At 40.8% G+C, this 27,192-nt stretch overlaps 1 protein-coding gene across 2 annotated transcripts in view; it reads right to left on the bottom strand.

Annotated features, from left to right (window-relative positions):
• Window positions 1-5,727: 5,727 nt before the first annotated feature.
• The window catches only part of LOC129361820 (MAGUK p55 subfamily member 7-like), a 24,413-nt gene continuing 2,948 nt past the window's right edge, over window positions 5,728-27,192 (bottom strand). The window contains exons 5-19 of one of the 2 annotated variants that reach the window (XM_055032946.1): window positions 26,108-26,188; window positions 21,342-21,476; window positions 18,796-18,877; window positions 18,134-18,219; window positions 16,681-16,758; window positions 15,570-15,766; window positions 15,414-15,472; window positions 14,893-14,913; window positions 14,460-14,513; window positions 12,495-12,668; window positions 10,802-10,882; window positions 10,595-10,688; window positions 10,381-10,489; window positions 8,751-8,891; window positions 5,728-6,109 (exon numbers count right to left, since the gene is read on the bottom strand). In XM_055032946.1, coding sequence (XP_054888921.1) covers window positions 5,879-6,109; window positions 8,751-8,891; window positions 10,381-10,489; window positions 10,595-10,688; window positions 10,802-10,882; window positions 12,495-12,668; window positions 14,460-14,513; window positions 14,893-14,913; window positions 15,414-15,472; window positions 15,570-15,766; window positions 16,681-16,758; window positions 18,134-18,219; window positions 18,796-18,877; window positions 21,342-21,476; window positions 26,108-26,188 — 1,623 coding nt within the window. In that variant the 3' untranslated portion in view covers window positions 5,728-5,878. Of the gene's footprint in view, window positions 6,110-8,750; window positions 8,892-10,380; window positions 10,490-10,594; window positions 10,689-10,801; window positions 10,883-12,494; window positions 12,669-14,459; window positions 14,514-14,892; window positions 14,914-15,413; window positions 15,473-15,569; window positions 15,767-16,680; window positions 16,759-18,133; window positions 18,220-18,795; window positions 18,878-21,341; window positions 21,477-23,201; window positions 23,297-26,107; window positions 26,189-27,192 lie in introns of those variants that run through there. The other variant, XM_055032947.1, reaches the window with a different exon arrangement.

The following is a 27,192-nucleotide window of genomic DNA, read 5'->3' as shown; positions in this document are numbered from 1 at the left end:
AGTTCAAATAACACTCAGCTCTGCAGACTATTGGTCTGCACGCCAGCCAATCGACTCGCTGCAACACTCTGCAAAGCCTTTTCTTGCAGAGTGCTGCCTCGCAGAGAGAGTCCTGCAGCAGTACCTCTGGATGTGAAAAATGAGTCCACTCCAAAGAATATCAGCAAACCCAGTCATTAGGTTTACTAGAAAGTGATTCTGTCAGTCTGCGCGAAGCTGCTTAAGCGTGGCCTCATACTTTCAGCATGAGCCGCACGATTCTTGCGGATCTTGCGGCATCACTAAGAATGGTGTCAGCAAATAATAATCCATGTTTTATCAGGGGATTCTGGAAATTTACGAGCGTAATAACATGGTTGCTAAAAACCACAAAACGACGGCTCATGTCAGGCAGGAAATCCCGCTGTTTTTCTGGAGGGGTGCTGGGGGAAGAGGGGGGGCTTGGGTATGGATTTCAGTAAAAACCAGCTGTTCAGAGAGGAACCGCGTTCAGCTTGTAGATACATTCAATTAGGATCACAAGTGCGCTTATAAACAATTCACGACAAAACATGCTCGACACATCTTCATCCAGACATGTGGAATGATTGCGTGCATTTTAACATTTAATCGTGTTTACGACATACGGCCTCTTGTAAAATTTATTTTGAGACTAACGTTTATTTATTTTTTTATTCTATTCCTGTTGCTAGAAACACATATCACAATATAAGCATTTGATATCAGCCGATATCGATAATTACGATTAGTTTTCAGTTTTAAATGTCCTAAATACTGCCAAACTGGTGGCGCTCCTGTTTGATCCAGCTTCCTCTCCATTATTAGTTTTAAGCAGTTATGAGGCAAGACAACCTGAAACTGCTGCTGCGCAAGTTAATTAGCGAGTTGTTGCTAGGTTATCAGAGTGAGTGAGTAAGTTGATGCTGTTGATTGCTATGAGAGGTTGAGCAGCGACAATTTTCCTCTGCCTACATCCCTCGGAATGCTGTTCGATTCTTGATCGGAGCTCAGTGAATATTCTATATATAATCAATATTCTATAATGATGTATTATCGATTTTCTTGCTATGGATATTGTTATTGATTGTGTCCAGCCCTATGCATTCCTATTTGTAAGTCAGCTCAAGCTTTTATTAAGCCTTATTGGATGCAAAGTGACTTTGGACACTAATGTAAAAGTCTTACAGGAGATACTCAGTTTGACTTAGTGCTGCGCTTTGACTGGGCCATTCATCTGCTCTGGTCTAAACAACTCTCTTGCTGTATATAAGTATACAAGACTTACTGGTTCTGCAACAAGTAAGTCTTTGTAACATTACATTTTATTTAGGAGAATCAAAGGAAAAACTTCACTGATTTGTATCTAAAAAAAAAAAATACTAAAAGCATGTGTAGTTTTTATCACACTTTGAAATAAGATTTGACCCGTAACATAAAATAAAGGAGAAAAGAAAATACTTTGTAGTTTTCTTTGTAATGCAGTAATGTGTCAGGAGAAGGGGGGGGGGGGGAGAGGAGGAAGAAGTCAAAAGGGGTGTGAATAGTACTGCGAGGCGCTGTAATTATTTTCCTAAGTGGGGCCGCCTTTAAATTATGGCTGAAATTCAAGCAGCGCTCGTTCGACACACTTAAAGACAAATGTCTTTTCCAAGTTCATAACTCAACACCGTGAATGGGCAGGTTGAGTTTTAGAGCTTTCGGAGCTGAAAACCACATGGAGCAGAAGCATCTCCGGTAGGTGCCGTAAATTCCTCGCTCGCATTCCTGCGCGGCGGCCGCAGAGCGGCCGGCCTGGCCCCGCTATCACTCCGCTTAACAGCCCGGCCCTCTGCGGGCCGCGCTGTTGATCTTACGGGAACACGCCGGCCGTCTGCGCCTTGGGGGGGAGGGGGCAGTTAAAAAACAACAAGAACCAAAAAATAAAATAAAAGGAGGACACATATTCTGCTTTCTTTCTTTGGGTAATTTGGCGCTCGTTCCGGTGTTCGGTGTTTGCCTCACAGGTTCACAAACTCCGGCGAAAAGAAGGGAAGGTTCGGTCAAACATGGCGCTTCTGCAGCGCTGCTGTCAGACGCTTTCTGTGACGTCACACGGATACTTCACTGGCTCGTTGTTTATGTGCGGAAAAGTGGCGCTTGTGACCGAAACGCAACTAACTTCCTCGTAACACTTACGTGTTACAGTTCTGAAAACTTTTTCCTGACCTAACATATTAGGGGTACATTTGAGGTTTAGAGGCTATTATATCTAACAGCTACAACCAATGGTAGCGGTCGCGAGCGGCTTCAAGGGGCCCACAGGTGAGTATTACAGGTAAAATGGGACGAGCTAATGCTATTCCTGGTTCATTGGTGCAACATTTCAGAAGCACTTGGTCTTATATCAATTCTGTCACATATACAGAGATGTATGGAAGGAAAAAGCTGTAATGTTTATTTTTCTTCATGGTATTAATGCTTTTCCATTAGCTTGTGCTGCTGATAATGGTTAGCCTGATTACTTAGCACAACTTATGAGTTAAACACGTGCTGGTTGTTTTAAGACACTCATAGACTCTAAGATGATGATAAGGTTGAACATTTGCTCTATTTACTTTAGCACGCTTTCAACAGACGACCAGGACTGAAATGATCCAAGGCCTGCTGACATCATGCATTTCTTTGGAACCTTTTGATGTGGGAGGTGCGGACATGGGTTTTGGTTGGACGGCTCCCGTGTCTTTAATGGCATTGTTATGATTTCACAGGGTGCCTGCAGATTCTCAGCCCGGCGATGAAGTTATACTGCCACGGTTTGGGTCTAGGCCTCGCTTCAGGCCTGGCACAGGCCTGCCTGCCCTGAACTCAAGCGACTCGTCTGCACACTTTGCCACCGTTGCTGAAATAACGGTCTTTTCATCCCAGCGGTGGTGCTGCCACCTTCACCGTCAGCTTTTATGGCAGCTCGTAATTTCTCTATGATGGTCATGTCCCTCGAGAGCCATCGGCGTTTCCCGGCATGACACTGCGCTCCCTTGTTCCCAACTTTCCCCGCTACATGAAGCAGATTAACACTTTGTCACACGTAATGGAGCGAAGCGCCGACAAAGAGAGTAAAACTGCCATGACTTTCAGAGGAATGGAAGTACAATTAAGTACCTCATGATGGTGAGAAAAATCCCTGAAGCCTTTGGAGTTGGAGAGTTCAAGCTGTTGTAACATCTAACACTAAGGTATACTCAAAAACATTGCAAAAGTATCTCTTGAGCTTTTTTTATAAGACCACAACCAAAAGGTTTCAATGTATATTATCGAGATTTTCATTTGGTAGACTCACATGAAGTTTTCATGAGTACAAGTGTGAAAAAGTACGACGTGAATTTATGTTTTTGCCCCTTTTAATCTGATGACCCTAAATGAAATCCTTCAGTCTAATGGTGGATAGGAAGATGTGAAGAGGTTTAAAGCTGAGTTCGGTAATAAGAGAATATCCCAAGGTCTTATAATTCAGTGGCGCACTCTTGAATACACTGAATGCAAATGAAGAATTTGACACAACAGATTTTTCTTCTTTTTTTTTTCTCTCCCGATTTACTGCGATGCTTTTTACAGTCGGTAAAATAAGTACTGTACACATCAACATTGTCTCCTGTTTCAATATTTTTATTGAGGCTTTATAAATTACATTCACACCGCATGTTGGGAACAACCCAAGTAGTATATAATCACAAAAACATTACTACGGCATATCAGGGCAATTGCAAGTAGGATAAAAAAAGAGGAATAAATTTTGAGATTCATCAAAAAAATTTTTTTGTTTTTTGGTGGAAATTTACGGCTCCGTTTTTCTTCTATCTCCAATGGCTCCAGTGTGCCGCTGTAATACACCCGTTTTTTGGAAAGGCCGTTTTTCTTCATGAGAACTTCAACTCGTCTCCACTATATAGAAAGTTAGAAATTTGCATTTCGTTTGTGCGATTTTGAGCCATGCTTCTGTCCGCAAATGCTTAAAGGTTCTTGCGATCACTTACATACACTCTCGTCTTCAGTTCATTGATTTTTTAAATCTAGATTTATAAATTTCGATCTTGCAGCTTTACTTTGTTTTTTTCTTCAGACATCCCTGGCTGTGTGTTTGGGACAAACATCTTCTTTGGAAACCGACCCTTGTTTCATCCGTAGATCTGATCAGGAATTCCCAGGGACTGTTCAGCATGTATCCCACTTTCAGGTCTGTTCTGTAAGACAACTACCTCTATTCCCACCTGCAAACTCCAGTTCTGGCATGATGCGACTGAGACGTTTCCAGTGACATTCTTCTCCTAAACACGATGTGTTCACTCACCCTGACCCTTTTCCTTCAGCAGTGGAGTCTTGTGTGCAGTGTATTACTCATTGGCTCCTTGAGCCTTTTGATTATTCTTCTGACTCCTCTGTAACCGGGTCTTGGCTGGTTTATGGTAAAGTAATGTTCTGTCCCACTTTGGATTACGGGTGGAACATTCTGTAGGTTAAAAGATTTGGCTGCAACCGTGGCCTTCGCAAAAAAGTTTGCAAAGGTAACCTTTTTCTTGTTAGAAGCTTTCTCAGCTTTTGCCAATTGTGCCAGTCTGTGGGATAATTTGGTAATGGACCTGAGTTAATATTAAAGCAGCCTATATGGACTGACACATAGCAAGAATGACTTCTAAATGCTGCCAGATTTCAGCTGGTTTCTTACACATACACGTGTTCATGACTTCTTTCCTGTACCATTCCACGTTTATACTTGTGTCTTTCTTTATGGACTAGTGCCAGGCGGTTCTAGAACAGAGTGGTCTGGATGAAAGCTGTGTTCAATGGAGTCTGCGCTGTTAATTGCTGGTTTTAGTTGTGAGTCAAGTGCTCTAGATCTTCTCCAGGGGACTAATCATTTTTTTTAAATCCAGAAAATGATGTGGTGCATAACAAATGCACTTCATACCATGAATTTCTCCAGCATTTCACTGTATGTCATTTGTATGCATTTGAAGTTGTTATGTGAAAGGGACAATAGATAAGATTCATTGTTTTGCTGCCATGTTATGAATCCACAGAGCGAAATGAAAGTTTTTTTCATGGGTTAGGATGGCCCATTTGAAGTCCCCTCTTTTATCCAGTGGATAAAACTTGGAAATCGCCGTTCACAGATGCGTTAAATCCACTCCGATTAAGCTCGAGATATTTCACAACGACGCAAAAAGTGTCCATTTCGACATGTATAAAGCCGATAAATACCCCCAAAATACTCACAGCTGTGAACGCAGGCGACTCAAACATGAGGAAATCTGAAAAAGTTCGAGGGGCGTGGATACCTATGATTCAACTCTGATCTATGATTGTTTTCCTGTTTATGTGCGTTTCGGACAGCGAGCGCATAGTTGGCAGAAAGCCTCACGGGCTGCTACTAATGTTTCACTGGTGCACATTACAGCTAATTGAAGTGCAGCAGCTGTCAGAATAATTCCATGCCGATGTTTGGAACTTGGCAGCAACGGACGACTCTCGGCCGCAAACTCTTCACAAGATCAAGTTTTTGCCCCCCACCCCTTCTTCGTTCTACAAATTAAAGTTATGTCAACTAAATGCTTAAAGAGAAGCTGAGTCCGAGACGACTGGAAAAAGCATTAGACACAGAAAGAGGGAGAACAGAGAGAGATGAATTTGATTAAACTAGATCACCAATGTAAAAATTTAGGGAAGCTGGGAATCATGAAAAACTAATAAAAATGACAGAGATTATTATCTAAATTTATTCAACTCGAACGCAGTACTTATGCACAGAGGAACATAGTGTGCATCACTTTTAAGGAGACTATATTAAATAAGATTTAAAAGGGGCCCTTAAGGAATATTTGATGCAATCGTAAGCGATCCCCGTTCAAATCCAGCCAGTCAAGCTGCTGCAGCTTCTCCACGCTTTTGTCGGTGCCGAGCGCATCCACGCTGCAGGAACCCACTGGACCTCTGGCTCGTCCAGCTTGTCCACGTCGGCTTTCAGCTCTCTGAATGCCGCGGCGACGTCTCCGTTGACAATCACTTTGTCGAACAGGTGGCCGTACTGGCTGTCCAACATCTCAGCCTGGTCGAGCATGTCCTCAAAATCCTCCTCCTGTGAACCCAGAAAAATACCCCCAATAAATTGAGCACCCTGGAAAAAGGAAGGTTAAGTCTGCTTTGTTTCCACTAAGCGGTAGGACACCGGTCGGTGTAATCTGTGACGCCATAATCCGCACTATTGATGGACAGCGTTTCTGCTGCCAGTTGGACTCTGACGTCATACTGGTTTGACGACAAGCGTGGCGTGCTGGTACGTCTCCAGCTTGTTGCCAGTTGTCATGTTTTTCTGTGCCCCAATCAGCAGACTTTGTTGTTTGACGCCAGTAGATAGAAAAATGGAAAACGGTTATAAAAAACAAGTTATCCCTTCTACGGTTTACTTCTGAGAATATATGAGATAGTTCGCAAGAGAGGCAAGAGGAGAGATGACACTTTATAAGATACTTAACCATGATTATTTCACACCTAATCATCTTTTTAGCGTGGGTGTACTGGAGAACAGCTTGTGCTGGAAAAATGGAAGAGAATTTAAGGTGTTTTTATTCATACAATGTGGCCCTGGTCCTTTAGTTCAGCCCTTTTTGGCAAAAGATCATCAGAACAATGGGAAAATGGCTTGGTATTACTTTGCCTGACTCGGTTCAGCTTTGCTTTCTGGAGGCAGGCCAAGTTTGCTTAAAACGTCTAAATATGCATTTGCTTTGGTGCTGAATAGTTTCTGGAAACGTCAACATAGACCTTAGTGTAAGGAATGGATAATGCTTTAGTCTTTCCTACCTGCATTCTCCAAACCAACAATCCGCTAAAACACCTGCTTTCACATAGGTCCTCGCTGTTGCTGATAGTTGTTTTAGTTTAACCTGAAGCACTCAAATACAACAGGATACAAAACCATAACCGCAGAGCTGCACTGGTGAGGCATGCCACAGTCGTTACATGCTCCGCGTAATGGCTACGAGACCTTTTCCGACCAGATGTGGTTCCAGTTGAAAGCAGACTTTTTGGATTGGCTCTGACTCTTTGAAGGTTTGGGTTGTTGGTGTCGGGCAAAGCACCAAAGCCTCGCTGTATCACGGTTCTAATAAGGGCCACACGGACAAACAGAGTCCAACAGTGAATGTGAAGCCATGTGGCAATTAGGAAAAAGCTTACTTGTCTTTCTCAGTAAATGTATGTGCAATCTGTAATCTATATGCTTCTGTTTGAGGGAAAAAAACCTACAAGATAAACTCAACCACCACCTGCTTTCAGTCATTGCCTTGAAACATCGCACATCTACAAAAATGCAAACGTTTTTCTGGGCAAACAGCCAAGACCAGAAAAAACACCTGCATAGTACCCATAATGTCTCTTGAAAGTGTCTAAGAAGCAAATTACACGGTCAAAGCAAGGTGTGCGCCTGGTTTATAGCCCCCACTTTGGCCTGCAAGTCTCAAGGCATGCAATAAGCACCTGACTTAATGTATCCAGTTTCAGTGCTGTTTCGATGTTGGTCGGAAAACCTACTTACATTCACTAAATCCAAGTCTGTGACAAGAAGACCTAAAATCACTGATCGGTGATGCTCTCTAGGGGCACGGAAGGGATTGTTCCTACCGTCAATGAATTTGACTGAGCTTGAGCTGTTTTGGAAAGAATGGGCAACGCTTCAGTTCCTGGTGTAGGCAAACCCTAAAACGGTGCTACATTTACACCAAAAGGTGGTTTTATAAACTGTAGACCCATGGCGGTTGAATACACACCTTTCAGATGTTATTTCTTTTTTTTTTGCAAAAAAGAAAAAGGTATTAAAAATCTATACTCTTTCTTACAGTTCATAATAAGGCACATTATCTTGGTCTATCACATTAATCAAAATTAATATACATTGTCTCACAAAGCGCTACCTAGTTCCTATCATTGTTAGGTAAAGATAGCTTAAAATGTTATTATATGCCCCAGATATAAAGGAATGAGCTGTTAGCTTGGCGGCCAGTTGCATCTATGTTGGACTGCCTTTTAAATTGCTTATGTAGCAAAATTTTGGGTAATCTGTATAAAACAGAAATGGTATTACAGTGACATAAAAAAAACATAATGGTTTGTGCACTAACCAGTTTAATACTGCACTAGTAAACGTTGATGCGTTGCTGCTTAGTTACGACGCGCTGAGCGGCTAACGTGCCTGTTGTTTGCATGTAAGGTCAATCCCAGAGGTCTTCTGGTAGTCCAAATTTGTTCCAGTCAGATGAACCATTTGTGAACAAAATCCATTTATTCCACGATACATAGCAACAGCGTTAACAATGACTCCGCCACAGCGGTCAAAAACTTGTTTGCCCTTCCAGGTTCAACACCTGTCAACTACCTGTCACCTCTGGGTTCATATACTGGAGGCCACAGCCCCATCTAGTGACCAAAAACCAAAAATACACATATTTGGCTTCTATTATTGCCAGATTGCCATGACTGGCGAACCATTAGCTGCAAACAATGCTAGCAGTGCTAGATTTGAAGCTACCTACAAAATAAAGCTAAGTATTAACTGTACTCAGTACCACTACTTACATACTATGCTAGATACTCTTCAACTCTTCAGATAAGAAAAAAATTCCCTTTGTGACAATAATAGCTAGAAATAAACGCGTGAAGTTGTTATGTGAACCGACAAGCTAGCTTTGGAGCTTAGGCTAAAAGTATCCATATGTACTTACTGAAAACATCCTGACTTGCGTACTGCCTTCATCACAGACAAATTTCGCTCTCCGCCTGGTGAGGCGAAGCTCCTCAATCCTTGGCGGTTTCACGAACACCACGTATGGTTTGAATTCAGAAGTGTAAACATGCTTTATTTTCTGCAGAGGGGGGGGAAATAACAGAAAAAAGGATAGGGTCACATGAATGCGTAAAAGAAATGTTCATGGTTTGTGAGCATCTCTTGTCTTTGGATGTAATTTAAATGCTATATTGTGGAAGAAATTGCAATTCACAGGGAAACGTTTTGTTAATTTATGTTTTTTTATTTATTTGTTTTTTTGCTTTGATTTCCTTTTTGGAAATTTTGTATGCTTTCATGACCCACTTCTGATTCAGGCAACTTTTTCATAACCAGACAAAATCAGAAACATCCCTCACGAGACTGGAGAAAAGCAATGAAAATGCTAGTAACTTTATTCCACAGCTGAAAAACACCCAAAGAACTAAAACTGTGATTTATGCAGCTCAGTGTTGAATAAAACAAACCAATTTATAATCCTTGAATGTTCTCACATTTTCAAGAGAACACAGATTTAACATTTACTGAAATTACGTTAATTTATTTGCAGTAAACATAAAGAATAAAGTGCGCATAAAGAATGTTTTTTAAAAACATTTTTTTGAAAATACAAATGTTTTTTCAATTATCTTTTTTCTGATAAATATTTTTCAATAAATCTTTCATACTGAACTTTAAAATTAAATAGATACTACATTAATGGGTTTCTGTAGTAGTTACCACTGGTTTAGTTGTGAAATGTATGGACTATGTATGTTTAATGTCAGATTAAGTAGATTTTTCAGGAGTTGGGAATTTTAATAAGTTTATACTTCACTCCACTTCCTGGAATGTGTAAAACAAAAGTTTTGACATCATTCAGGCAGTACATGAAGCATAATGTACATTAGTTCATTCAAAAAATAAACTAACTGATCTGGTAGAAATGTGACAAAATACCAAATAATTAGTTTTGCAAGGCAGTAGCTGCGTTTCCATTAACCGTAAAATTGCAATTACGAAAATGCATTTGCTTAATAAAAACATGTCATTTTGAAATTTAAAAAAAAATTCATGTTGTTTCCAAATTTCTCTCTTTTTTAACCATCCCATGAGTCACGTGATCAACACCCGCATGTTGCTACTGGAGAAAACGATGACGGTTCATAAAAAGTTAAGTGTTATTTGACCGTATTGAATCCACAACTCTTCTGTAAAATTGCCAACTACAATTTCCCCAAAATCCAGAATACGGAGCCTCTCCAACGCCTGAATAAGACTCCGACCTCTCCTCTGATTGGCTGATAGATGATGAGCACTAGCTCCATGGCTGAAAGATGAATACATCTCATGTAGCTGTTTACATCTGTTGCTACCACAATTTTTAATGACTTCTCGCGTGAACAAGCTCACTCACATGTGACTTTAATTTAATTCCTTATGTAATAAACTCACAGCAACTGAAAACTTGTATTTTTCAACATTGGCAGAACATTGCCAAAGATTTGTGCACATTTGTAAAGGAAACGCAGCGAGTGTTCATCAAAACTGAGTGAACCTCAACGTCTTTTTGCTGGGGTTATGCTTACGCTTGGATGAACATCCAGGAGACAGACTTTGCCTTCAGCCATCACTCTCTGGACCGAGTCCAGATTCGACCCGTAGTAGTTACCATTGTACTGACCATACTCCACAAACCTACAGACATGGTGAGGCAAGCAGAAAACCGGAGACCAGGTGAGAAAGCTTCAAATGGTTGAATAAGACCCGCAATGGGCTCAACTAGGGTCACTTAACCCACACCTGTGGTTGAGGATGAGCTCTTCGAACACCTGAACTGAAACAAAATGATAGTCCAGGCCGTCGCTCTCCTGCCTCCTTTTCTCGCGTGTCGTGTCTGCAGAACGCCAAAAGAGATGGGACACTGCTTTGTGTTCGCGGGGAGAGAATTTACGCTGCGCGCCGGACGTAAAAGCCAAAAGTAATGAAACCTCAAGATGTGCAACTTACACGGCACACTGACGCCATAGCGGTCCGGTTCGGAGATCACCAGCCTCCTCTTCAGCTCGTTCACGCCAACCCCGCTAGGCCCTGGAGACATGGATCAGAACACGGTATTCTGAATGTGGGTTTTAATTCTCAATATCACCGTGCGGTAATGCTTTCCTTGAGCGGAGCCCAACAGTAAATGACACAGCTGTCTTTATCATCAGAGAATTAGAGAGCAAATGAAAGTCAGACAGATGGAGCTCTGATTTCATTCGAACAATGATGCTCAAACAGCCTTTCGTCTGATCGGTCTGAATGCTCCTACACTCTCTGGAAAAGCCATAGCGTCGTACCTAAATGTACCATCTGCAAAGCCATGCAGTATCGGTGTCGTTATAATGTAGGAGACGCAGGACGGAGTCCGCACACACACACACACACGCATGCAGGCATTCGTCCACATGTTCAGTACTGTAGCAGCTGGGATTGATGCGCTGCCAGATTGCATCAGTTTCTATTGGGGTGCAGTCTAAAAGCAGGATTCCTGTCATACCTGCCTTTTCCATCACTGGGTTCCATGAGTTTGATGCATAACCAAATATCCAGTTTATGGACTTGCTACTCTTTCACTGCTGATGTGCTCCACAGCTGCTAGGCAGATCTCGCAGAGGACTATCATCAGGCTCGTTGGACGCTCTCCAGTCTTAATGTCTTAGTAAGAGCTACAGGGTATACGTACCATGCCGTCTGGCGGTAAACAGGTCTTTAGCTTAAGACGAAACGTGTAAGCGATGTGGTAACGGTATCAATGTTCTTCCAATTTGGTTTAACATCCTCCGTCTGGTCCTTAGGACAGAAACAGCCTTCATTGTCTCGCAAAGGGGAGATTCGGGTTTAAGTTTTTGCCGTCTGCAACTTTTCGTTGCCAGTGAGCGATATATTCCTAATGACGACCTAACGACGTCGACCGTCCCCAGAAACAGTCGACAGTAAAACGGGACCCGCAGTCGAGGTTAGCCCCAACTCAATTAAAGGAGTCTAAATGTAAATCCAAGCTGTCTTAAGTGTTCCAGTTTGATGATGGACCTTCTGGCCGACATCCTGCGGGATCTGATTCATGAACATTCGTCTCTGTCCTCCCAGTCAGCTATCTTTTATCTCGTCCCTATCTGACCTTGCTTTTACATCTCTTCAGCTGTGGGTGTTTCTCGCCGTCCTGTCTTTCACTTTTCAAAATTTACTCATTCTTCCTCCGACTCCCCACATTTCCTCCTTTGTTTTATTCCCCCTCGGTTTTTCTGTGACCTTCAGTTGTATCCTATTATGACATTAAAAAGACCTCTGGCGGCGCTCGCACTGGAATTCCCTGTGGGGAGATTGAGCTCAAAAATACACAGAGCAGACCTGCAGGATTGGCAGGAGGAGCGAATGCGGGGTTGGACCGCTGTGTTGCTCAAGTAAACGCAATATATTTTGACTCACAGATTTCTGACACTTTACGTGGGTCTGATGGGAAGGAATAATTTTTCCGATCAAAAGTGGAGACATAAATCTTCATCAAGGCTTTTTCCTTTTTGATCAACAACAGGCTTTATATGTTTTATTTAAACAAATAGAATGAAGGTGTTTTGTGTTCTCGCTTAGCCATAAAAGGAGCAGATGTAAAGCAGAATTCCTTGGAATACAGATTCATTTTTGTCTTTTTTTCACATACCGACCAGGACAATGAGGCGGTGTCTGTCCTTTGGCTCCTTCTGGTAGGGTACCACCTCTGTATAAGTACGGGGACAGACTGCACCAGGAATCTCAGAGCTCCACCTTCGTAACTGAGCAGATTTCCTGGCTCTGCTGCTTTTCCGTCCGAGTCGGAAGCTCCTTCTGAGACCGGCTGGAGGAATAAAACCGACAACAGTCTTTGAAGAATGTCTGAAACTGCGAAAATCTAAAATCTAACTATTAATCAGCCAGTTACGGCTAACTAATAAAGCTATTAGTTACCCATAACTAGCTAATAATTTCTTTACATCTGAGTTACATGAATGAACATTTGTGTAAATTTGCCAGAATTAGCCGAACGGGGATTTTTCATCTGTTGTCCTTGGATAATGAGTAATGTGTCACGCTAAAAACAAACAAAGGTTACACAAATTACTTAAGTTTTGTCAATAGATACAATCAGGAGCCATCAGAGCGCTGGCGTTGTGCAGCGCAAGGGCATGTCTCAGTGAAGACACGACTCGGTCCGTCACGCTTTGCTGGTGTTCTGTCTGACTTCCAGCTGCTGTAGCGCGTCTGTGGTCTGGCTCCGCTGGTTCGGCTCACGATCAGAACCACCACTCTGGTGGCAAGGCCAGATCTTCCTCCAACTCCTAATTTTAACTCCTATAGCATGTTTAAATGTGATCCTTTTCGGACCCATAAAGAAGAACGTTCTTCTTTGGAATAAAGAAAACGTTAAAGGGGCAGTAATATGTTTTCTTAGCTTTGTGTCATGTTATAATGTCGTTTCCACATTAAAAACACACTTGGAGTGTTGCTTTGATTCGTTCACGCATGTTTGAGAAACCCTTTAATCTCCCATGGCAGCCATTCAGCTGTGTAAAACGCCCGGGCGGGCCGAGCCCCACCTTTGAGGCGCAGCTCACCCCCGGAGTTGCAGTTTCCAAGGTTATGAGTTTCTGCGTCACAGAGCAGCCCTCCCATGTGAATCCACTCAGCTCCTTCAGACTAGCCAGCAACAATTAGTAAGCACCTTTGTTGAGCTCGTGATATGAGCCACGTCTCAGTGCAACGCTGGTTAAAAACGTTAAAGGGTTGACAGAGGAGCCATGTTGTGACTACTTCCTGAAGGCGGAGTTTCAGAAGAGTTTTTAAAGCGACAGAGGGCCAATTTTAAGGCATTAAATTATGAAGTCAAGTTTGACATGTATAACAATTTTGTAACAGCTGAAGTTGAGATAGTATAAAATGGCACTGCGTGCCTGGAAAGCCCCTTTAGACATTTGCGTTGAGTCCGAAATGAAACAAATTCATATTTCTTCGATCTTAAGTCTTTCTGTCAGAGAATCTCGAAGTTATTTGCAAATGAATCCTGCTGCAGATCGTTTTGGACATGCTGCAATTGAGTCTTGCGCTGAGCCAGTACAGATGAAATGATCCGGGTCATTCTGCATCACAAAAGACTTAAAAGCTTCAGTCAGCGACCGATGAGTGACTTTAGAGGATATTATATATTATACAGTAATCAGATATTGCTCATGAAGTATAGATGGCGTTCTCGGGTTGTTTTTGGAGTCATGTTAGAAAATACGAGCATCCCTCAAGATAGGATTGCGAAAATAAATTCACCTGTTTTCACCTGTTTTTTTTTCATCCAGCAAATACCCAGCAACTGTCCTATCAGCTGGTATTTCCAAAGCAGCCAATAGAGGAGCTCTGTTCATTTTCTTTGGAGCTGATTGGCTGTGCTCCCAACAGCGGAAAAAGCAAAAACTGTGGACCTTGGTGGCGAAACAGCTTTCATTGGGTGCATCAATGACATTTTCTTATCTTTTCAGGCCTTAAAAAACCCAAAATGGTGAGAAAAATAGGCTATAAAAATAGGCTGTTCTAGGTAATTTTCGAGACATTTTAAAGCATTTGTGGATTTCAGACGCTAATGCAGTGTGCAGCGTCTCACCAATATGGATTCCTGTTATGGCTCCATAGTCTACATCCTCTGGGACTGGAAAAACTGAAGGAGAGAAACAGGAAATGTGGAAAACCATCATTAAAAAGAAAATTTGATCTACAAACATGAACTTCATGCTCATTACAAACGTTCTGAAATACATTAGCCTTGTAAAATTTAAGTAACTGTGAGTACCATATAAGGGAGCCCATCCAGTTCATGGATACTTTTAACAATCTTACTTACAGCAAAGATACGGCTCGTAAAAATGTCATATTTTGTGGTGAGGGGGTTTGGGGGAGGGAAGCAACCTTGAGAAATACACACCGGTCTTGGAAAAACCAACGTTTTAAAATGTTAAACTCGTGAAGCGATTCATCGCATGCGCTTTTATTTTATGAGTTGTGCCGAAGGAAAGCTTCCAGAAAAACAAAATGCGTACCCACGGTGCCTTCCATGTCATCTGCCGAGCATGTGGAGAAAAAAATCCACACAAAATAGTTATTCTCCTGCAGGGGGGAGGTGGTTTCCTCTTCTCATCCTGGAAGATGTTCTTTACAAAATGTTTTATGCTTTTCAGGTGGTCCGTCTTTATGACGTGAAGCAGTGGTTTCCAAACTTTTTGCGCCGGAGGCCAAAATTGGCTAATGTAAACTAATGCCGTGGCACAAAATTAATCAAATAAAAAAGTTTGTTTACCCTGATCTTTTTTTTTCCTACCAATGCTAAACCTTTTTTTGTTTTAATTAAATAAAATCTGTGTATAATTAAAAATTTAAAACATGAAAAGGGCTTCAGACAGTTGCTTTATTAAAAGAACGGCAGACAATTTCCACATTTTTTGGGTCAGCAATTGCTTTCTGTCCTGTTGACCAAATTTGTACCATTCAGGCACCGAAAACAAATTCTTTAAGGTGTCTAAAATGGCCCCGTAGCCACAGTTTGGACACCCCTGAGCATCACCTGCTGGCTTGATGTTCTGAAGCTTGAACAAGGCTCTGGGTCGCTGCAGTGCAACTCTTCTGCAAGAGATTAAAAAAGCAGAACAAATGTTTGTTTGGGGCTTTTCTGCGTTTTTCTTTCCCAAAATTCGAGCGACTGGCGGTGTGAAAAGATCACCTTTCGTGCAGCTGCTTTGACGGGACGAGGCCCGCCCGACCGCTGCCGTCTCCCAGGCGACGGGCCTGCCACCAGGTGTCGTCGTCCGTGCCAACGACCTGGAGGACGTCTCCTCGTTTGAAGGCCACGGCCGCATCTTTACACGGGACGGTCGGATCCTCCGCGGGGTCGTAGTCGAACAGCGCTCGCACAAACACCTGAGGAATGACAGTTTCTTTTCAGGCCTTAAAAAACCCAAAATGGTGAGAAAAATGGAAAACAACTTCTCTTTTTTTCTTTTTCATATGTCTGTCATCTGGCTGTTGTTTGAACATCTGTGTCCTGACAACAAACAGCAATTTTTACTTCCCCCCCACGTGTCATTTTTGAGAAACGACTCCAATTATTGAAAGTAATTTGCGAACGCTGCCTGCTCTCAAGTCCGCTTCCAGCTCCCCCCGTCTGACGTGCGCAGCGCACAACGTGGCTGTGGTCCATAACTCTCTGAACGCAAAGCTTGAAGACCTGCAAATATTTTCTGCGTAACAATTACTTATTTTAATTTAAATAAATGGAGCCCAAACGGTAGACGGTGCCAAGGGATTCTGACTATCTCAACAGATGTTGAGGCGGAGGCTGTGGTATACACTGGAAAAACACAAGCTAGAGCAAACAAGCATTTCTGGTCTTTATTTTATGCAGATATCTTGGTTCACTTGAAATAAGACAAATCCAATTTGTAAGTGCGTAACTTTTCACCTCGTTTTAATTGAATAATTGTCCTAAAATTGCTAAAACTGTTGATTATGACACTTTTCCAAACTCGAAATGTTGCAATGACAGCAAAAAAACAAACAAAAAAAAATTACCAAAGGAGTCCAATACAAAGAAAGTAGGGCCTAATTCTTTCCACTCCATAATTTATGCGCTACTTGGTGTTGCTGTGTCACATAAAATCCTAATAAAACACATTTTAGTTTCTGGTCCAATAACAGCGTGTAAAAGTTGAAGGGATGCTGATTCCAGAAGACTCCTCTCCATAAATTCATGTAGCTGCCCTGCATACCAAACGCCAAATGAAAATGAAAAACAAGACACGCAGCATGAGGAGTGGCTTCATTGTTTGCTCTACCTTTGTCACGCGTGATGTCATTTCCTCTATGGTGGATCCAGGAATGATTTTGAATTTAACTGCACCCTCAGAACAAGCCTACATAGAAAAAAAAACACTGAAATGTACTTTATGTTCAGGACATTCAAACATAAAGACTCAAAACTGAAAACCATTTTAAAAAATCAGTTTTTATATATATATATATATATATATATATATATATATATATATATATATATATATATATATATATATATATATATATATATCTTAACCAGCTAATGAATAATATTCAAATGGAAAGTTGGTTGGAAACATAAAGTGAAATGAACGGTTTAAACTTGTCTTATAACTTTCGGATCATATCAAGGCCATAAAGTTCCTCCAGGGCGGCTGAAGCAGAATATATTGATAAAAACCCATTAATTGACTGTTAAAATATTAATAAATAACTGTCTTTGCCTTCGATAAGTACTTGCATTGATCAGTCCCTTCAGGATTTAGTTTTTTCTGGGGGTTTTTTTTTCCCCAATAAAAATCAAAAGAATTTCTAATGCTAATTTAGAAATATCTGCAGGGCATTTTGAATTATTTGCATAATATCTATCACAGACCAAAACTTTTAGTCTGTGATAGGTGCACGAAACACCACCACCTGCAGGTGGGAGTTAGCATTCACGTCAACGAAACGTTTGGGGCCATTTTTTGCAAAATATTAGCAAAAAACTTGCAGTTACGCATCGACCACAAGACACACAATAAAAACATAAGACGAAAATGACAAAATCCAGGATAAGAAATAGTTATTACTGAGAATAAAAAACTTAGTGACCGCAACCAATCAAGTATGGTGGGTGAGGAAGCTCTTGAGATTCATGTATATCGTCTATAAGGAGAAAACCAAAATAAATAAATACAATTTATAAAAACACCAACGTTAAAACCAAAATCCTTATCCATTTTAGAAACTCGCAGGATATTTTAAGGCCTTGATATTGCGGTTCAGGGTAAAGGAGACATGCGAGTTGATTTTAAACTCAGAATTCAGTTGGAAATCCAGATGTTTCCTCACTGACCCACTCGCCCTGTCCAACATGGCTGCCACATGTACACATCGCAATGGAAGTTACAGTAATATACTTTTTATTCGGACAGCTTCTATCTGTCTACGTTAGTTGCGAAAATAGAGTCACTTTGCGAACACATTCTTTTTTAAAACTGAGGAAAATTGAAAGGCTACGGGAGCCTTTGTGGGACATTATTTCACTGACGACTTATAGCAGCAACTCAGTGAACCTCACTCAGTTTCAGCTTCATCACTCACAAACTTATGCTTTGCTGTTTTTTTGTACCACACAAGCAGTCCTAAAAATACAAGTTAGCAACACGTCGTCTTTCAATTAAATAAGTTAAATAAGTCAACGGTGAGAGGAAGAACAAGGATCTGCAGAAAAATGAGACAAAGACTGACCAGGAGAGGAAGGATTTCTTTTGGCTTCCTGTGCTCCAGCGAAACTCCATTCACCTCCTTCAACTCGTCACCTTCATGAATCAGGCCTTAAAGACACATTGCGTCATTGTTATTATTACACCTTTGGGATATGACTAATTACTGAACTCAACACATTTTCCAGCAAAAGGCTCAGATTTTCCGTCAGCTGTTCAGATGATCTGCAGTCTTCCGGAGTTCCTGAATTTGTAAGCGATGCAGGGTAACATCCAGCTTTCCCTATCGTGTGTGGTGCTGCGGGCTGCCGGTCAGCTGGCTCAAAGGAGGCTGCCGCACTTTTCCCTCGCTTACAAGAAAGGCAACATGGCTGGGAAATTGTTTTGGTTGCAAAAATTTAGTCACATTTGTAGTCGCCAAATTACGTTAATTCAAGATTGCCAAACTTGCGATTTATAGGAGAGCTTCGAGTGGCAATCATAAATATTTGTAGTTTGACGGCCGTGTTTGCAGCCCGATTGATAATTCTATGACTCAAACGTCACATGACCTTTTGGAAAGGGGCAAAAAAGTTAATTATATTGAATCTCAAATTAATACGAGTTTCAGGAAACATTTCATGTCCCCTTTGGGAGCAGGGGAGTGTTCTTGAATTTGGATTCTTACGACTCCAGCGGTCTGCTTACCGCTCCTATCGGCTGAGCCTCCTCTCATGATCCTGGCGACGACGATGGCCCCCGAGGATTTGTCTTTCTTAATCGTCGCTCCCTTCATTCACACACAAAAAGAAGAACCGACAAACAGACACAGAGTGAAGATAACCTGCCGAATCTGTCGCGGAAACGCTTTGAGCTCCACTCAAACATTTTGTTTCATTATTTTTTCATCATTTAAACGCCTTCGTGTTCCACACACCGAGACGCACAACCGCTGCGTTATTTACAACAGATGTTATTGATGCGGCGATGCATGAATGGAAACAGCATCTGATGCAACGGGCGAGCTGCGATCGGCTCTCGCTCGGGTGAGGCCCTGTTGTCTGGAAAATGGGAACATGTTGGATCGATCAGCGGGACAAAGTCAGAGGAGGGTCAGCCCTCTTCTTCCAGGCTAGCGTTTGAACCATCGCAAAAATGTTCACAGTTATCCGTCCAGAAGTGTCTCTCGAAGGCCAGCGAAAAATGCATGTTTGATAGATGAGTCACAGAGAGCTTTTTTTTTTTTTTTTTTTTCGTGCTGCTATTCCAGAGATGTTAATGGCACTTTATCTTCTGATTTGCAATATATCTACAAAACCTGGCAACCTGCATATCTGCATATTCACTGACTCTTTTATTGATTCTTTACATTCTAAATGAACATTTCTTCTGATGAGTCAAAACAGAAGCATGTTCTTGTGTATTTGATGAAAAACTTGCAAACCAAAAAAAATATGAATCCAGAGGTTTTATATATATATATATATATATATATATATATATATATATATATATATATATATATATATATATATATATATATATATATATATATATAATATATATATATATATATATGTATTTTATCTTCACTAAGATGACAAATTTCGAGGTTTTGTGGCATTGCTGAACGTCTGCCGCTCTCGAATCCTCGCGGGATGTTTTTTTTTTATTTCCCCCTCTTCTCCTTTACTCAATCCAGGAAACTTTTTTTATTTTTTTTAATTAAGAGACAATGACATGGAATAAGTAATAAAGCAGAACATTTGAGCAGCATCAGGAAAATGGCCCGTGATTAAAGGCCTCGGAGGTAATCAATGCGCACTCGAAACAGAAACATAAATTAACCCCGGCCTTCTAAATCTGCAGTGATGCTTTAATGACTCAATTATGATGTCAGTGTTTGCATTATTTCACTTTGGATAAACAGAACATCTGGAGCCGTGGTGCGTCGTGTGTCACAGTGATATGTAGCGAAAAGAGCTTGTGGAAAGAAAGAAAGAAAAAAAAAAACTTGGATTAAGAGTGAAGTTAAAAGTTTAAACACAAAAGCAGCCCTGGCTGCCGTGGGAGTCATAGGTTCCTTTTAAATTTTATCTTGGTATGAATGTGTCGTTGAAATCAGATATAAATATAAAAAAAAAATTAAATATCAAATACATCTAACCATAAACTTTATGTGTCTCAAATTAGAATAGAATAGAATTCAACTTTATTGTCATTGCATTGTCACAAGTACAAAGCAACGAAATGTCGTTTGCATCTATCCAGAAGTGCGATACAGAATATAAATATTTATAAACATGTGTACAAAGATATGGTGCATAAACCGAGAATTCTGTTACAACTTTGGGTAACTTTAAGAAGCTGAAGTGTTTCAGTGCAGCTGCATTAAATGCCAGAACTGCCATAATCTAATAAATGAATAGTTATTACATTTTTAACATTATAGGAAAAAAAATTTATTATTTTGATATTTCAAGAGACATTAATTAAAATGAGAAATGTTTATATCTTGAAACTATGTGGAATTGTTATGATTTTTTGGCTCTAGTGAACTTTATTTGTTAGTTAATTGACAGGAAAATGAGAGAAGGGGGAAGAGATGTGGCAAAGGTCGCCTGCAACAAGGACTAAGGCCTCCATATGTGGTTTGTGCTTAACCCCTGTGCCAGCACAGCACACCCTGGAATGATGTACATTTTTATTTATTCATTGTGTGGCTCCTGTAGCGGAAAAGGGGCAGGGGGAATTTAGCTCATCGAATACACTCTATTTATGATTAACGTTTGGGTACCAATATGCTAATTAATTATAAATCTTGATCATATTAGCTGTGTCGTTGATTACATTTTTTAAATACTTAATTTCCCTGATAAAGACTCTTTTGGGCCTCCAAAGCCTACAGTGTTTCTGCTAATGTATTTATGATTATTCCATCTGCACTTTTGTGACACCTAGCGGTGATGTCGGCAACTGCAACCAATCCACCTTGTCCTCCCGACCCGAGTCTCTTACCTGACAGTCCCACATGCAAGAAATCTTAAACAGAAATTTGAGCAATTGAAAAAATATGTCCTGAATAAATTATAAATGTTTATACACTTCTGTATGCTTTTTTTTAAGCACTAGGTTTAGAAATAAATAAAAACTCTCTGTAAAAATTTGCACTGTAAAACAATCAAATTAAGTGAGAAGTCTGAGGGCTTTTGTTGATGGTCTGACTGCAGATTGACTGCCACACAGATACTGACCAGTGGCTCTTTGGTTTTCACCAGGCTCACAATTTTGACTGACTCTTCGTCTTCCTCCATTGCATCATCAGGAAGGGGCGGCAGAGCAGGTTCAAAGTCTCCCTTGGCTACAAAGTCATGGGTACGTAGAAGACTCTGGAAAAGGACACACACAAAAAAGATTGTACGTCACTCTGACTTTTGTCCTTTGGTCGTTTATTTATTTATTTTTGTCACTAATTGCAATGGGCTGTCACATTTGTCGCCTGAAACTCCAAACACCAATACAGTTCTCTGGCAAAACAAGACAGAAGTTAAACTTGTTAGGTTTGGTCGCCAAAAATGGTACAGTGTGTGAGTCAGACAAAAAACAATTCACACATCAGATGGCACCTTCCAGAAGGAGAGAGAACCTAAACATTACAGCCAGGGCAACAATGGAAAAGTTTAGATCAGACCACGTTCATACAGAATAACCCAGTCAAAGTGCAGACTAGACTAGAATCCAGTGAAGAACATGTTGCGAGGCTTGAATAACAATGTTCACATGTTGAATCCAGAGATACTTTGCAATAAAGAATCACAAAGAAAAGTGTTCCTTGCAAAGTGGGTGCAGATAAGACCCAAAAGAAATGCATCCAGGTTTTCTGCAGGTTTCACCGACTTTTCAGACCAGTATGAACGTGATTTAGACCGAGTCAGATGAGCGCTTTGCCTCCTCATTTAAAATCATCTAAACTCCTGACTTCAGAGGAGTTTGTGTTGCATCAGTGCTCGCAGTGGCGGCAACCGTTTTCTGGGCAGTTTTAGTCTCGCTATGTCACAACTGTAACATTTATGGGGTCTGTTGAGGCTTTTGGCAGCAGCTTTGTATTTCCAAGCCCCTATGCGCAAAATGCATAAAGGAACAGGAACAGGAACATCATAAGGAACAGGAGTGAGCCAATGGCAAAGATGAATGCCGTCCAGTCAACTGGAAATAAAACTTGGAAGTTTTCTAATCTATGACAGATGGAAAAAAGCTAGCTAGCTAATTAGAAGAGGTATGTTAGCAGATTGTTTTTGGGGGATTTTTGCAAAAAAAAAAATAATGCATGCAGGATCGCGCAGGGTTGGCAACAGGTGGGAGGCAGTGACAAAGATGAACATCGTCCAGTCAACCTTAGATACATTTTAAAGTTTCCTAACCAATGACAAATGCAAAAAGGCTAGCTTGGTGGAAAGGGTATATTAGCTGCAAGTTCATTGCACAAAATTCTAGAAGTTGGAAACTTCTACAATTAGTAGAATGAGTTAGTGGCGAAGACCAACATAATCCAGCCATCTGCCAATAAATGTTAAAGTTTCCTAACCTATGTGTCCTGGGTTAGAAAAATTTAACTTTTCAAATTTAACCTGACTAGCTAGCTAGCTAAAAAGGGTATATTAGCAGATAGGTTTTTTGGGTGTAGCATCATGCAGGGTTGGCAACAGGCAGTGAGGCAGTGGCCAAGATCGATATCACCAGACAACTGTAGAGACATTTCAGCCTCGCAATGACGATATGTGGATGCGCCTCAAAAAATAAAATAAAACAGAATATGTGAGATAAAATTGTTCTGCCATGACCAATTTTAAGACCTATGATTAATCTATTTAAGTGAATTTAAGACTTTTTAAGGATGCGCAGACACCCTGTCCATCTGCAATTGCAGCAAAGCACGTTCAGTCAACGGGGCCAAGCATTTGCAATATGCACGACTTTGTACGAGACCAAATTCCAACAAACAATTGCTTTTGCGAGACAGCAACAACCGCTGTTTCACTTGCTTGTGGAAAAACATTATTCAGGAAAGCCGTTAATCTTTCACTGCGAGCGCGGATTAAAAAGTGGAGATTTACCGTAAAGAGGAGGAATGTGAATATGGGAAACATCTGCTCGTCAACTTCATTTTGACCAGTCAGACAATCCATCTGTCAGTAACTCTGCTGGATACACCAAAGTCCATCAGCACTTGCTCTGTTCAGAAGCTGCCAGCGCGTGAGCAATTCGGCTCTGGCTACTTTCATAAGGTGTTTTTTTTCTTCTTCTTCTTCGTTTCTTTTTAAGGAAACAAACATTCATTTACAGCATATTATATCCAGCATCGCTCATAAGTATGTGTGAGCTCCAGCGCCGCAGCCAAGAACATTAGGGCTGTTTAAACAAACTTTAGCTTACCGGCTGGCTTTGACTCCTCGTAAATTACGAAGAAGAAAAAAACACACACACACAATTTTTTGCCAACACATTATAATAGAAAACATGTTCTGTGTGCATTTATGAACGCAGTGCATCTGAGACACAGCTGTCAGCAGATTCGACGTAGGAAAACATTGACCGGAGCAGTCTGGGCATCTCCGGGTCCGCCGTAATGAACATAGTTTGGGAGAACATTAGCTTCGGTGCCAGTGTGGTTAATAGATGTCAGCACCTCCTGGGGGGGAAGCCAGAGGGAGGGGAGTGAAAATCAATTTGAACACGTTTTACTTACTGCTGGATTCATTTGTCGCTGCGTGTGACTCATGTTTGAGTTTATTGTAGGAAACAGAAAGCTGTCGGCCATTATAGCGCCTGTGTTCAGTCACTCTAGCGGAATGCCTCAAATGAAGCGTGTTAGCATGAAAATTAAACTTTCTCTTTTTTTTAATTTATAGGTCCAATGTCGAGGTGGCGTTCAATAAAAAATAGCTCCGATTCTAACAGCGTTACCTGTGAACGCGCTTATTTCACTGCCGGCCCTTTAAATGCGAACCGCCCAAGCGGATTAAAGTGGAAAGGAAAATGTCCGTGACGGTTTGTGTTTTAGTAATTACCAGGTTTACCGCTGCAGTAACGTAAGCTGTCATTTGAGTCTGATTAGACAAGCCATTCAAATATCAAGCAGATGATGAGTACAAATGAACTTTGCGTCACGAAGCCATGCTGTTCTGGAAACTCTGGGTCATAGCGTTGACACTGATATTTCTGATTTTATTTATTTTTTAATTCCACTTCAATGCTTGTGGTCATTTTTCAATGGTGATTTCATTTATTTAAGAAAAGAATCTGATTACTGCTAGACCTGGAGATTTTTTTTCTATTAAAGAAAAAGAAAGAAAGTGATTTTTCTTTCTAACAACATGATGTGGGCTAAAAGCAACAACATCCTCCAAACTACAGAATTTCAAAAACAGATGGGGAAACACTTTTGTCTGTTCATCTGGAACGTTACACTTTTAAGACTTTGGGACTCTGCTGAACCACAGGGAGTGCCATTATCCACAAATAGAAAAGAGGTGAACCCTCCCAGGAGTGGCTGATCTACCAAAATTACTCCAAGAGTGCATTGACACCAAAAACAAGGAGGCCCAAAAGGAACAAAGAAGATTGAAAAGCAGAAAAATTATCCAAACCACATCAGCAAATCCACCTCTTTTTATCACAGAGGGGAAAAAAATGTTTTGGATCGGCCTAGTCAAACTATGATCAATTGAGATGGTGCTAAACAGGTTTTCCATGATTGAAAACCAAACTCCAATGTGTCTGAATTAAAACATTAAAGATTACATCAGTGGAATCAAGGGGTTCATGCAGATCAAAATGTGTCACAGGATCTTTGAAATGGTGTCATCAAACGCTGGATGTTTCTGACCTAAACATGCCTGGTGGGTGTTTATCATACCCACCACCAGGCATTTTAATTTACTTCACTATATTCACCTCATCGTCCAGAATATGAAAATTGTGTTACATAACAACCAGGAAGTCTCTTAAAGTTTTATTTTTGGCATCACTTTGGGGTGAAAATCTGTCAGATTTGATAAGAGACCAGCAGCTTAAACTGGCAACAAAGAGCCAAAAATGACCTTGAATAGAGAATTATAAAACATTTTCAAATAATACAATGCAATAAATAATAATGATTCTACTTGAGGTCAGGTTGTCTTTTACCCATCTGAACACAATCCATGAAAACAAGCAACCAAAACACCAAATAAACTAATGCAGTAAGACAGAGGCAGAAGGGTGTGACGTTTTTTTTTCTTTTACAAGTGCAAAGTGGAGGAAGCTTGTGAAGGGCTGAAAGGACAAAATGACATCGTGGGGCATCTTCCAGTCCTGGTTTCTGCACTGTAAAAAAAAATAAAAATGTCTCTAATTTACGGTAAAATACCATAACATTTGCGGTAAAACCCTGTATTTTACCGTACAAATGTCTTGGATACAAGAAACTTTGTTGCTGTGTTCGCTGCTCTGGGTCCAAAGCGCTCTGCGTCTGCGGTGTACTTGACTTTAATAGAAACAGATCTATCTCCTTTTGTGGAGCGAAGGCCTCGACAAAACACATTTTTTAAACGCATTCCCAACTGATTTATACAAAATATTCACTGAACAAAATTAGTAAAATGGTAGCCTGTCCTTAAGATCGTCCTCGTCTGACATCAAAAATTTAAAATGCTACCGACTTCGTGATAAACATTTTGAATTTATTCTAACGCGTTAACTTTTCTCCCTAAACTAGGACTGATTGTTCAGCATTAGGACATATTTTACTGGGTCCAAATATTCCTTCATTATAACTTTTTTTTTTTTGGCGACTCTTGCATCCTAAACTATGCAAAACAATTTCTTTTATGTATTTTCATGACATCACGTCTTTTACGCGTCTTTTCCTTCGGTGGACAATGTGTGATTTGACTGGGCTTGAAGACTTGTAAACGTTCGAGACCACACAGACTTTTAAAAGCTAAATGCATCAGCATGGAAAGAAGAAATAGTTTTTCACCTTAAAGTGAGGTTTGGAAATAAGCGTAAGCAGTTCTTTGACTTCATCTCTCCATCCGTGGTACAGCAGCTCTTCTGCCAACTGAAACAAAAAAAAAAAAAAGAAGGAAGGAAGGAAAAAAAAAAGTGGCACAAACATGTTAAGATTTATTTCAAGCCAGCACAGAGGGGTATAGGAACGAGACGCAGTTAAAAGAGCCTGTCGAATAAATCACGCACAGCGAGTTCTGTGGCTCTTTCCGATGAGCGACTACTTTTTTTAGCGCGGTCTGTTTTTGAACAAACACCGTTGTGCCGATCCCGTGAAGCTCGTTACTGCGATTGCCTTCTCGGCGTTCTCCGGAGATGCAACGCGCACGGAGGTCATTACTTTCCACCAAGAGCAAACTGTGTGAGAGGAAGCAGAGCCACAGCTTGGCCCCTTCGAAAGGGCCCTTCCTGACTTAAGCCAGGCGCAGAGCGGCTGTCAAACCAAACCAACAGCAACGCGACTAAAGGAAAAGAGACAAATGCAGGGGAGATGAAATGGAAAGACGGCAGAAAATGCAGTCCAACAGTGAAGACACCGGAGAGCTAATATGAAACTAAATATAGGGGGGGTTAGCTGAAGATAGTGCGGAAAGTTGCACAAAAAAAAAAGAAGAAAAGATTCAGACTCTTGAGGTTTTTAACTTTTTCATCATGTCACAATCACGCACTGTGATTGTGAATTGGATTTGAAAAAGCGTGGTGTCGTATCAGGGCCATTGTAGACACAATGAGAAAGGAAGAGTAAATCTCGGGCACAAATCTCAAAAACTTTGAGATTAAACTGCAAAAAAAAAAAAACAAAAAACAAAAGGTGGACGTTTCAGAGTCTGAAAAGTTGAAAATTTCCTAGAATACTAAACTCAGACTTTTAGCTGCTTCCGTTTACTGTTGCTGGTTTCTACAAACCCTACATGGCTCTGTGTTACAAAGCCACATCACACATCACACATGTGCGATGGCAGATCTCTTGATTTCTAGCGGTTTGGACGCTGGAGATGAATGATGCCCAAAAAGCAAGTTCAATAGAGAGCTTCATGACAAAATGTCTCTGTCATG

This window comes from Poeciliopsis prolifica, unplaced genomic scaffold (genome assembly GCF_027474105.1).
Source record: "Poeciliopsis prolifica strain line A6 unplaced genomic scaffold, Auburn_PproV2 SCAFFOLD008, whole genome shotgun sequence".
Classification (NCBI taxonomy): Eukaryota; Metazoa; Chordata; class Actinopteri; order Cyprinodontiformes; family Poeciliidae; genus Poeciliopsis; species Poeciliopsis prolifica.
Note: the sequence above shows the minus strand (reverse complement) of the source record. Positions and strands in the feature narration are given on the sequence as shown.